Source organism: Ursus americanus, chromosome 12 (genome assembly GCF_024610735.1).
Source record: "Ursus americanus isolate L20-20 chromosome 12, mUrsAme1.1.p, whole genome shotgun sequence".
NCBI lineage: Eukaryota > Metazoa > Chordata > Mammalia > Carnivora > Ursidae > Ursus > Ursus americanus.
Window position 1 is genome coordinate 18,139,055 of NC_142138.1, and position 12,902 is coordinate 18,151,956.

Here is a 12,902-nt window from a genome sequence, read left to right on the forward strand (position 1 = left end):
GTAGTAGCAGCAGAAATGGAGAGAAAGGGTCAGATAGAAAAGATGGAAGATCAAACTGACATCCTTTAGCTAGCAACTCAGTGGAGGGGCGAGGGGAGAGGGTTTAAGTGAATGCTTGGGTATATGGTAATGCCACTCAGGGATTATGGGAGGAGAGGAGTCTGTCAACTTGGATTTCCCCTACGTGGAAACATCTTGTGTTTATAATATCAAACATTAGTGTCACTTCAGCAAATCTCAAAAATTCTTATATGCACTTTTCTTCAGGCAGGTACAGTGATTGTATTCATTTGTGAGACAGCAGTTATTTGGGGTTTCAGGATCTCATAGCTAAGTAGTGAGAAGAATTCAGGTCAGATCTGTCTTCTGGTCTGTGTATTCTGAGGGAGGTTAGCTGTTCTTAATTGATTGTAGGAGTTTGATAATATTTTTAAGAGCTGTAGGGAGCAACTTTCATAAATGGTTGAGTTGAGGCAAACATAGGGGATACTGTTAATAACGTATAATAATATAAGACTTTCGAATAAAGAAGAAAAAATCCTTCAGAAGAGAATGGCTAGCATAGGAAAAGACGCTGTTTCTTGTGTTCTGTGATTAGTCTTTAGTGCCCTCTATTGACTGCTATGTCTAAAACAATGTTGATTCTGGAAAACAATGTTCTTTGCAGTGTTTTGCCCAAAACAGGAAGAATTAGAGGTATTAAAATTGTGATAAAAGGTGATAAAAACTTATGGGGACTTTAAAAAAAAATTCTGCATGGGGTCTCAAAGTTGGGTAGAGGTCTTAAGAAATTCCATGCTAACATTTTGTTTGCTACAACATGGGTATGCTATTGTGGGCTAGATTTTCAGAAAACAGACCTTCCTGATGACGAGTAGTCTAAATCAGGCTGGTTTTTCAGCATTTTTTATGCAGCAAAGCCTCAAGAATAGCAGTCGCCCCAGTAGGCAGGAGCAGCTGCTCTCTTTCCATAGGGCAGCTACTACACGTGATGAGCCTGAAAGGAAATGACCGTTCCTCATTAAAGCAACTTCATTCAGCTGCGTGGGAAATCACGCAGTCAGAAAAGTCATCACAGAAAATGAAATAGTGATTATACATAATGGGGCATCTTCAGAAGTGGGTGGTTTGTCTTTTTTTCTTTTTCTTTTTTTTTAATGACAAAGGAGCTGCCCTTGAGTTCTCTCTTCCAGGAAAAGAGGTGGTAGATTAGACTTAGTGTTAAGAATAACTAGAGGTCTAAGCCTGAATAAATTTCAGTAAGCAAGCACACCTGGTATAGTTTAAGGTCTAAAGAAGACTGCGCTTTGTATAAATGAATGCTCACCGTGACTTTTCTATAATAAGGGAAATCTATTAATCGTTCAATTTCTGTTATTGCCCGGTTAATCTTTCTTTGAAATGTTTCTAATTATCATTTCAGCTGGTTGCATTTTGAAAACCTGTTCACCGAGTTGGGGTAAAAATAGTGCTTTTTGATTTGGTGTTATATGAAACTGCAGAGATTGCTTGCACCAAGCTGGTGAAATCATTTATTTGCTTTTGGTCTATTTTACTGTTGCAATTTTCTCTAAGAAAGTTTAGTAATTATTAATATGAAGTAATGCTAGATGCTTTCTGTGCATTTCATGAGGGGAATATGCTATTATGTAGTTTCCCTTCCCCCCTAATAAAAAAGCCTTTCATCACAAACTGACATCTTAAATGAAGGACATAATTGTACAGCTTATTTATTAGTGTGTCAAACTTAAAATGGAATGGTTTCATATTTCAGAATGAAAAGTGTGTTGTGATTCATGGTTGCTGGTGACAAAACAGACAGCTCTTTTATATCTGCACTGATTGCCTGCTGATAGACCACTGTACTTTTTTGTTGTTGTTCTTTTCTTTTCTCTTCCTATGCAATAGCTCCCTCTACTTGAAAATATTGGTGTGATTATAGTTCAACGCTATGTACTTTATTAGTGAGTACTCGTGACTCTTTTTACTTTCTGTCCCCCATATAAGTATGAGGTGTTATACATCAGAGCATGTTAGAAATTTACCAAGAATCTCTTGACCTTGGAGCAGAAAAGCAAGGTGAGGGAAAGTAAGATAAGTTATGTTTGAAGGCATTTTTCAAGGAATTAGCTGTGTAGCTTTTCTTGATTTAAATATATTTGGCGAAAATTCCATATAGTCCTTGAAAATGAACCTTGATGTCTGAATCACAGAGGTCTATGAAAAGTGGATCAGAAAACTCCAAAAGAACCATCAGCCACTTCAAACTGACTGGCTGGAACTTGGCAGATTCTCACTTTGCTAATTCCAAAGTCTTCTGAGTCTAACACAAAACATGACCGTTTCTCATTTGTCAGGAAGCGTTCAACAGTAAGAGAATCTCATGTTACTACACCTTGGCTTTATGGAGGAGTATGTGCATAATGAAACAATAGGAACAAAATAGACAGAAGCAAGTGTTTCACCTGGGATTTGATGATTTTTTCCCTCTCCCTCGCTAAGTTTGAGGTTTAGTAGTTGTACCATTATTTTAATGTGGCACAAGTGGCAGAGCATGGTGGTCAAGAGGAAGGACTTGGGAGCCAGACTGGTTGGGTTTGAATCCTAGCTCTGCCAGTTACCAGATGGGTAATCTTGGCAAGTTTCCTTAACTATCTGAGCCTTAGTTCCCTCATCTGTAGAAACATAAACAAGTATTAGAGTAAAGCACTTAAAATAGAGCCTGACACATAGTACTATATATCAGTGTCCAATAAAATAAAAAATAATGGCTTATAAATTGGTTCTTATTAACCAAATGTATTTACTGAATGTCAACATTATCTTCAGGGCTGCTTAATAAAAAGAAAAATGGGGCCCTCCCAGTGGATGAGAATTATTTACACATTGGTTTTGTTCATGAAGTGACACTCATTTTCTTGTATCAGAGTAGTTCTCACCGAGGGGTCCCTATACTGTGTTACAATTTATGTATTATAAGTTATAGCTCTGTTATTTTTAAACTACTTTTTTCATGCAGTGGAATATTCGGTGGTTTCCACCTCTTTTTTGAGCTTCATTGATTTAGCAGGAGGATTTTATATTGGTGGAACATATAAAAAATGAAGTATCACTTACCATAGTACACTTCTCTTGGAGCCTACTTATTGCCCAAGAGCACTGGTCTTTGGTGTATAATACGACTGTGCTTGAGAATGTCAGGGAATCTTGCTCAACTGTCAGTAGACTTCTTGTGGCCCAACAAAATATCAGTCACCAAAAGTTCAAAGAAGAAATTTTTATGTATTGAACCCTTAGACATGTAACTGAAATTGTTTAGATGTTTCCACCTTGATATAAGCTGATACTTGCGTGGGTGTATAGCGTGATAGTGTAATAGATGTTGACCTCTTTGGAAGAATATCACCCCGAATGCCGATACTTAATGTAAATAGTCAAATGAGATTCAAGAGTATATATGTTTTCAGAATCTGACTTCTCTTTCCTCTTGGCTTGACCCTTAGGACCCTTTAGATCCCACAAGATCAGTGATTGTGATCCGTTCCCTGGTGGCAGATGGTGTCGCAGAAAGAGGGGGAGAGCTGTTACCTGGAGACCGCCTGGTCTCAGTTAATGAATACTGTTTGGAAAACAGCACACTTGCTGAAGCTGTGGGAGTGTTGAAAGCTGTGCCACCAGGCATTGTACGCCTTGGCATCTGTAAGCCTTTGGTGGTAAGTGTTCAATTTTGTTAATATAGGACATGATAATAGTGTAATACTTAAGAACCTGGATTTTGGAGGCAAATACACCGGGTTTCGAATTCCCCTTCAACAACTTACTCTATGTGTGTCCTAATACAAGTTTCTTATGTCCTTGACAGAAACATAATGTCTGTCTCATAAGATTTGGGGAACTAAAGATTATATTCATTAAGTGCTTGTACATTATTATATAAATAGTAGCTGCTAACATTGCTAGTCCTATTACCACTTTTACTACTATTTTTATCTTCATGATTTTAGCACAGATCTGTAAGTTCCCATCACATTCCTTAGGATGTAAATGAAAATAAGTCTGTGCATTTTAACTTTCACTTGGGAATGATGTTGAGATGGCATGGTAAGTTGAAATCCAGTTAACTATATCGTTTTTTTGGTTGTTGTTCAAAAAATGTAAAATATCTTATTAATAACTTTTGTATTACATATTGAAATGTTAATGTTGTAGATATATTGGGTTAAATAAAATAGATTATTAAAATTAATTTCATCTGTTCCTTATTTAATTTTTAAAAATTATAATAATATTTTTTATTATATTATGTTAGTCACCATACAGTACACCTCTGGTTTTTGATGTAAAGTTCGATGATTCATTAGTTGCGTATAACACCCAGTGCACCCTGCAATACGTGCCCTCCTTACTACCCATCACCACCCTATCCCATTCCCCCCCCCGAAGCCCTCAGTTTGTTTCTCAGAGTCCATAGTCTCTCATGCTTCATTCCCTCTTCTGATTACCCCCCTTTTCTTTATCCCTTTCTTCTCCTACCAATCTTCCTACTTCTTATGTTCCATAGATGAGAGAAACCATATGATAATTGTCTTTCTCTGCTTGACTTTTTTCACAGCATTATCTCCTCCAGCGCCGTCCATGTTGCAGCAAATGTTGAGAAATCGTTCTTTTTGATAGCTGAGTAATGTTGCATTGTAAAGGTCCCTTAAAAAGTTAAAAATTGAGCTACCCTATGATCCAGCCATTGCACTACTGGGTATTTACCCAAAGATACAGACCTAGTGAAGAGAAGGGCCATATGCACCCCAATGTTCATAGCAGCATTGTCCACAATAGCTAAATCATGGAATGAGCTGAGATGCCCTTCAACAGATGACTGGATTAACTATATCATTTTAACCATAGGCGACGAGATTTCAATATGCTTTTCTGCCCATCAAAGTGCCTCATAACACCTAGCATCTAGAACTCTGTGTGGTCAGAGCATCTTGAAGTTCTCTTGCCGCTTAATCTTATGTCCTGGGTCAGATCAGTGTTTATGACTAAGGGCCATATTACAATTAGGGTGCTTTTGAGGTTCCCCAATGCAACAAAATACCTGATGATAATTTGCAAGCAGTATGAAGATATTCTTGAGTGCTTACTATATATCAGTATTTTAAAACCTATACATGTATTAACTAATTTAATCCTCCTGGCAACTTGAAGAGGTAGTCCTCTTGTTACCCTCATTACAGCTGAGCCCATCAAGAGACAAGAGAATTGAGGAGCTTATCCGTGATGATGTCAGCAGTAAGGGGCAGAGTTGGGATATAAACTCAGGTGGCTTCAGACCACAGTACTGTATATTTAACTTGTTGCAACTTTAGTTTGCATGCAGTGTGTCTTGAAACAGATAGATGGTCTTACTAAAGTGTTTGACTGGGTTTCAAGAGACCTGGACTCCATTTCTAGCTTTCCTATGAGTCAGCCCAGTGGGTTTCGATGCAAAGATATGTAATATACACGAGAATCATCTGGGAGATGGTAAAAATGCAGTTTCCGAGGTCCTAAGCTCAGAGAGTCTCATCTGGTCATTGAGATGTACTATTTAGGGATCTGCTTCTTCAGTGAATCATCCATGTAGTTCTGATGCAGAATTTCACACTTTGAGAAACATTGTCCTAGTAATTTGATCATAGGCATACCACTGTTCTTCTCTGAGCCTATTTTTTCATCTCTGAAAAGACTGAACAAGACTAGAGGACTCCTAAAATCTTTCTTAACTCTAAGATTCTTTTATTCTATGAAATATATTAATATACTGTATGAATATGTTAACATACTACATGTGTCCATATGTATAGGTAAATATAGATAAATATGTTCACTTATACATATGTAGGTATAGATATATAGATAGAGATAGATCCTGTATTACACATAGTATTTATGCATTGGGGAACCTCAACGTGGCCTTCATGAATTCCCCGTAAAGATGCCAGTACGTTATACTTTCAGGCACTCTGAATATTTCAGAATGGAGTATAGCACATAGCTAATCAAGCTCTTGACTTTATATCCTGTATTTGGTGTATGGGTGTTGCCATAGCCAACATGAGACACCAGGAGATGCCTGGTTTGATTTCTGGATAATAAGTTGCAGGGAGGAATTCGATATTTTTATGGGGATCTCATCTTCTTGGCATTTTGGTTGTGGGGGGATTTTGTCTTGATTTTCCCTGAGGATTGCTTGCCTGATTATTTGGGCTGCCAGAGGAAATCCCAAACTATTTACGTCCTAGAGGATTTAAACAGCGTGACTTGACTCGGAAGCAGTTTAGGGATGTGTGAGGTGGTGTAAAAAAACAGAGCTTAGTGACCAGCCGGGTGTGGGTTCCTGTGCTATTTCTGGCAGACATAGAGCTGCAGAGACTTCGGGATCTTGGCCACATTCTGAGAGGGCTTTGGAATGTAGTAATCGTGAGGTGGACCTTTGCCTAGGCTTCCCTTAGTGAGCAGAAGGCTTCCAGGATACTTGGGAGTGGGAAGCCACAGAAGGGATGAAGACAAAGGTCACTTTCAGGACTGTAAAAAATTCTTAGTGGAGGGGACCTGGGTGGCTCAGTCGGTTAAGCGTCTGCCTTTGGCTCAGGTCCTGACCCCAGGGTCCTGGGATCGAGCCCCGCTTTGGGCTCCTTGCTCAGCAGGGAGCCTGCTTCTCCCCCTCCCTTTGCCTGCGGTTCTGCCTACTTGTGCACATTCTCTCTGTTTCTGTCAAATAAATAAATAAAATCTTAAAAAAAAATTCTTAATGGAATTACCACTAATTCCTTCTTTAATGTCTGGGTCCGTTTAGCAAAAATGTTTGCTCATGAGCTGTAAATAGTGATGCACGGACCTTCTCTGTGGTCTCTGTCTCTCTGGTGGTCCACTTGGTGGCCACTTATCACATAATGTTTACTGAGCATTTACTCAGTCCTCTGTGGAAGTGGGGTAGAGAGTGTGAAGAAAGTGGCCCAGAGTCAGCTTGGGCCAGAAAGACTATGAATATATAAAAGTTAGGAGAACACGATTTTTTATTAAGTCATTTATTATATTGATATACATTGTCTATATAATGTGTTTCATATTATATATTTTCATATTAACCGTGAATGGGGCTTATCTTCTCTTTTCTGCAAATTCATCTCAAATGTATCAGATGTAAAAAAATGAATGAACTGACTTCAAAAACTGTATCGTATCTTCAGAACTAATAGGTCAGAGCTGGCAATGGGGTCCTTGAGCCGGACAGCTGTGGGTTTTTGCTTAGTTCTGTGATTTGCAAGGGCGGGGGGCCAATATAATTGGGCCAATTATTTAACCTCCCCAGCTCCCACTTCCTTGTCGATAATGTGGGGGACTGCATGGCGTGGTAGTTGCGATCCCAGGCCCTAGGGCCAGACAGCCGGGGTTCCAATTCTGGGTGTGTAACTGATGAGCTATGTAACTTTTTACTCATCTGTAAGCTGGGATTAATGAGAATACCTACTTTTAGAATGTGTATTAATATATTAGTAAATATACTAAATGAATATTTAAAATGCTTTAACCTATGCCTGGCACATAGTACCATAAATATGTGTTGCCATTTTTATATAAATATAAAATATAAAATCCTGACTTGGATTGCTGTGAAGACTAAGCTGAGACAAAGCAATGAAGTGTTTACCGTAGATTGTGATTTAGAGCTAGGACTCCATAAATAGTGGCTCTGTTCTGACCCAGGACCGCTGTTGAGCTGGTGAACACTCGGATGGCCGAACCTTTTCTGAGGGCAAATGACTGCCCTGTACCTTTGTTAAATATTTTGAATATTACCCTGTGTATACTGATACATTTTTTAAAAATATTTTATTTATTAGAGAGAGGGGAGGGACAGAGGGAGATGGGAGAGAATCTCAAGGACTTGGGGCTCGATCACACCACTCTGAGATCATGACCTGAGCTGAAACCAAGAGTTGGGCACTCAACCAACTGAGCCATACAGGCATCCCTATACTGATACATTTCTTAATATTAAGGCCCTTTTTTGGAAAGTGATGTTTCTTAATTTAAGGAAATTTTTTTTTCCTACATAGTATGTCTCTTTATTTTGTCAGATCTTCTTTTACAGTTTTCTCCTTAAATGTGCTGTGCAGTTTTTTTAGTTTAATTCTGAGATAATTTACTGTTTTCCCCCCCTTTGTGAATGATGTCTTGTTTTCCCTTACATTTTTAAATTAGCTATTGCTGAAGTAGAGATAATGATACTGACTTGGTAATTTGATCTTATATCTGACAAACTTGTGAAACTCTAATTCGTGCTTCTTTAAAAAAGTTAATTTATCTATCTGTCTATCTATGTATTTATCGTCATGATTAAGTGTACTCTTTCATCCCCTTCACCTATTTCCTCCATCCCCCCACTCTGGTAACCATCAGTTTGTTCTCTGTAGTTAAGAGTCTGTTTCTTGGTTTGTCTCTCTCTCTTTTTCCTTTGCTAATTTGTTTTGTTTCTTAAATTCCACATATGAATGAGATCATAGGGTATTTGTCTTTCTCTGACAGACTTATTTCACTTAGCATTATACTCTCTAGCTCTGTCTATGTTGCAAATGGCAAGATTTCATTGTTTTTTTAATGTCTGAATAATATTCCATTGTCTGTATATACAACACATCTTCCTTATCCATTCATCTATTGATGGACATTTGGGCTGCTTGCTTCCAAATTTGGCTATTGTAAATAATGTTGTAGTAAACATAAGGGTGCATATATTTTTTCAAATTAGTGTTTTCATATTTGTTCAGTAAATGCCCAGTAGTGGAATTACTGGGTCATATGGTATTTCTATTTTCAACTTTTTGGGCAACCTCCGTACTGTTTTCCATAGTGGCTGCCAGTTTGCATTCCCACCAGCAGTGCACAGGGGTTTCTTTTTCTGCACTTGTTTCTTGTGCTTTTGTTTTTAGCCATTCTGACAGGTGTAAGGTGATATCTCATTGTAGTATCTCATTTCCCTGATGATGAGTGATGTTGAGCATCTTTTCATGTGTCTGCTGGCATCTGTATATCTTCTGTTTACGTCTTCTGCCCATTTTTTAATTGGATTATTTAATTGGATTTTTTGGGGGGTGTTGAGTTGTATCAGTTCCTTATGTATTTTGAATACTAACCCTTTACTGGATATGTCATTTGTAAATATCTTTTCCTATTCTGTAGGTGGCTTTTAGTTTTGTTGATTGTTTCTTTTGCTGTGCACAAACTTTTTATTTTGATGTAGCCCTGATAGTTAATTTTTGCTTTTATTTTCCTTGCCTCAGGAGACAGATCTAGAAAAATATTGCCACAACTGATGTCAGAGAGATTACTGCCTGTGCTCTCCTCAAGGATTTTTATGGTTTCAGGTCTCACATTTAGGTCTTTAATCCATTTTGAGTTTATTTTTGTGTATGGTGAAAGAAAATCGTCCAGTTTCATTCTTTTGCATGTGGTTTAAGGGCTACTTAAAAAGAAAAAAATGTTTGCGAAGCTTTGACTCAAATATGACTTTCTTTTTAATTATTAAAGAAAAGTTTATTCTAATAAAACAATTTGCAAAAGTTTTATTGTGTCCTTGCACTTAATGGAAAGATGAGAATTAATCTGAAGAGAGTTCAAAACTAAGGTATTTTCTTTGATTATAAAAGTGCTTCGGATGGTAGCCAGAGATGCAGGGAGTGGTGGGTGAGATAGGCGAAGGTCATCAAAAGGTGGAAACTTCCAGTCATAAGATAAGTAAGTCCTGGGGATGTAGTGTACACCATGATGACTCTGGTTAACAAGAACATATTGTATATTTGAAAGTTTTAGTATAACTAAATTTATTGTGATAATTTTGCAATATATACATACATCTAATTGTTGTACACCTAACTAATATGATATATGATGTTATATGTCAGTTATATCAATAAAAGATAGCTTCATGGTTGACAAAAACATTTCCTCAATTATGCTAAAAAATAAATTTAAAAAATTGTTTCCAGGGGCACCTGGGTGACTCAGTCAGTTAAGCATCTGCCTTTGGCTCAGGTCATGATCCCAGGGTCCAGGAATTGAGCCCCTTGGGCTCCCTGCTCAGCGGGGAGTCTGCTCCTTCCTCTCCCCTTTGCCTCCCCCACTCGTGCTGTTGATCTCTCTCTCTCTCAAATAAATATATAAAATCTTTTAAGTAAAAATTGTTTCTGTTTTCAGGAAGATGATAAAGAGGAAGAAAGTCATTATATTTTACATTCAAACAATAATGAAGACAAGACTGAACTTTCAGGAACAATTCATGATATAAATTCATCTTTAATACTTGAAGCACCCAAGGTATTTCGTAAATTGATTTCCCATTTGAATGGTTTGCTGTGAGCCAGAATTTCTATAGAGAAGACAAAAGCTTGTTCCCACTCTGAGCTTACGAGATAGAAATTAAATGATCCTCCTCTCGCTTTTTTATTTTTTTTAAAAAATAAACTGTTTTCCCTCTTGTATCCCAGTGGCTTCATAAACGACATAGGCCAGATATAAGGCATTTTCAAAGCACAAACATACCTTATTTTATACCATAGATACACTCTTAAAATTTTGAGGGTAGAACACAATATTCAAAAATAGACGTGCATTTAAAATGCTGTAGAAAATAGAGCTATATCAAAGGACTTCTTACTGAGTACTTCCTAAAGAAAAGAGTTATTTAGTCAAACCCTTCTTTACACTTTAATTTTAGAAAGTATATTTTGAAGCTTTTCCTTTTTTTTCTGAAAATGAATTGTGCTTAAGAGTATGGTATTGCTTTACCTGATAACAACCGTCTGGTGATATTCTTTGCATAATTTATTGACAGTGCCTCAAGCTGATATTTATTTCTATACTGTATATTGTGGGTTTTTTTTTAGTGTAGACATTTTTTGTTAAAATTTCATAAGTGTATGACATCTTCAAATATACCCTGTAAACGCACCTGTAAAAAAATTAACTAGCTTGCAGTATTTGATACACTATAATAATTTAAAAGTGGAAAGTAATAGATTCATTTCATGAATTTACATTTGGTAGTATTTAATGAGTAGGTGTCCAAATAGGAAATGTCATTGATCCCTCAAGAGGAATTGGGCCTCGTTGTGCTCAGCACTCTTGAGGATCCCCAGGGTTAGGTTAGAGGCTCAGCAAATCCATACATTCCTCAGGCATTACCTAGGAACTCAGCGAAGTTTCTGCACATGTATGACTAGTTTCAGTTGTATGTACTTCTAATTAGTGAAATATAAATTTATTAAAAAGCATACTATATTCGTTCTTTTTTTCCCGTATAATTTCAATACAGTTGAAAAAATATATTCCTGTTACAGGGCATATTATAAAATAGTCATACTCCAAGTTGTTGAGACCTGCGTCCTGTATCTTTATAGAGAATGCTTTTTGATAATTCCAATAGCCATAATTTCTTTTGAGTTTTACATACACTTGAAAATCCTGACTTTTTCAGTCTCTGCTTTCTTAGGTAATAGTGTGATGTGTGTCTATATTTATGTACTATTTCTGTGTGAAATGAATGAGTTAAATGTTCGGTGCAGCAGGTTAACAAAATTCCTATTTCTGATTGAGAATTTTCAGGTGGTTTAATGTATAACAAACCTTTTGGAATAGTCATTGCCTTTGCCAAGGGCAGATTTTGCCTCTTTCTGTTTCCCTTTCTTCGCTTTGAGGGTTGTGTGGGAGTGAGCATTTATTTTTCCAACTTTGTAATGGAGATCTGTTCAAGTTCACTGTGCCTTGGCATGGAATGTAGTCATTGAGGTTATGCCAGGGGTTAACTTCCCAGTTAATGCGTAGTGGGGTTAAAATTATTAAAATTATTTTTGCAACTTTTATTTACAGGAATTTAGAGATGAACCCTATTATAAAGAGGAACTTGTAGATGAGCCGTTCCTCAATTTGGGAAAGGCTTTTCAGTCCCAACAGAAAGAGATAGACAACAGCAAGGAGGCCTGGGAGATGCATGAATTTCTGACTCCTAGATTGCAGGAGATGGCAGAAGAAAGAGAGATGCTTGTTGATGAAGAATGTGAGCTCTATCAAGATCCCTTTCAGTCCATGGACTTATATCCCTCATCGCACCTTCAAGAGGCTGCTCCTGTTCCCTCTGTGAAGGAGCTTCACTTCGGCACTCAGTGGTTACATGACAGTGATTCCCCTGAGCTTCAAGAAGCAAGATCCATGATGAGTGGGTATTCCCAGGAGACACAGCAGTATGGCTATAGCACTGGAAACATGGTAAGGGACGAGAACACATCTTCCACACGCCCCCTTCTCTTCCCCTCCTTCCCAACCCCTGTTCCTAAGTCATGTAACTTTCAAAAGAACAAGATGTAATGGAAAATAAGATTGCTGTGATTAGTCATTTTTCCAAGACATACCATATAGTGAAATGCTGTATATATAAACTCATCTTTTCTGTATTACACAACTTCTAGTAAGAGTCACTAAGTGGCAGTTGCCTTTTATAGTGGTTTATAGTGGTTTTTTGCCTTTTTTTTTAATGATGTATTTCTCCAGATTATCCATTTCAAAGAAGAGATCTTTTGCCATTTGTGATTTTTTATTCCCTCAGAAAGATACGGCTCTCTATTTCTCATATTGTGTATTTGTATTTATTGGGGAAAATCAAGGCAAAATGGACTCAAGATACGTTGTTTATGTCTTGCTTATCCACACTGTTCTCTGTGTTATATATGATACTAAATAGAAGGTCACTAAACTCTTAAAAATGATCTTTACGTTTGTGATACTGCCTATTTTCAAGTTGACAGGAAAGCATTATGTTTTGATAGGTTTGCCCTTGCCATAGATCACCAATAAGCTTTGTTTTTATA

General features: G+C 37.3%; 1 protein-coding gene across 6 annotated transcripts in view; it reads left to right on the plus strand.

Moving 5' to 3' along the window:
- The window catches only part of PATJ (PATJ crumbs cell polarity complex component), a 345,082-nt gene that overhangs the window by 89,781 nt on the left and 242,399 nt on the right, over positions 1 to 12,902 (plus strand). For all 6 annotated transcript variants that reach the window (XM_087865951.1, XM_045802203.2, XM_045802205.2 and 3 more), the window contains exons 18-20: positions 3,504 to 3,713; positions 10,237 to 10,356; positions 11,908 to 12,303. In XM_087865951.1, coding sequence (XP_087722077.1) covers positions 3,504 to 3,713; positions 10,237 to 10,356; positions 11,908 to 12,303 — 726 coding nt within the window. The remainder of the gene's footprint in view (positions 1 to 3,503; positions 3,714 to 10,236; positions 10,357 to 11,907; positions 12,304 to 12,902) is intronic.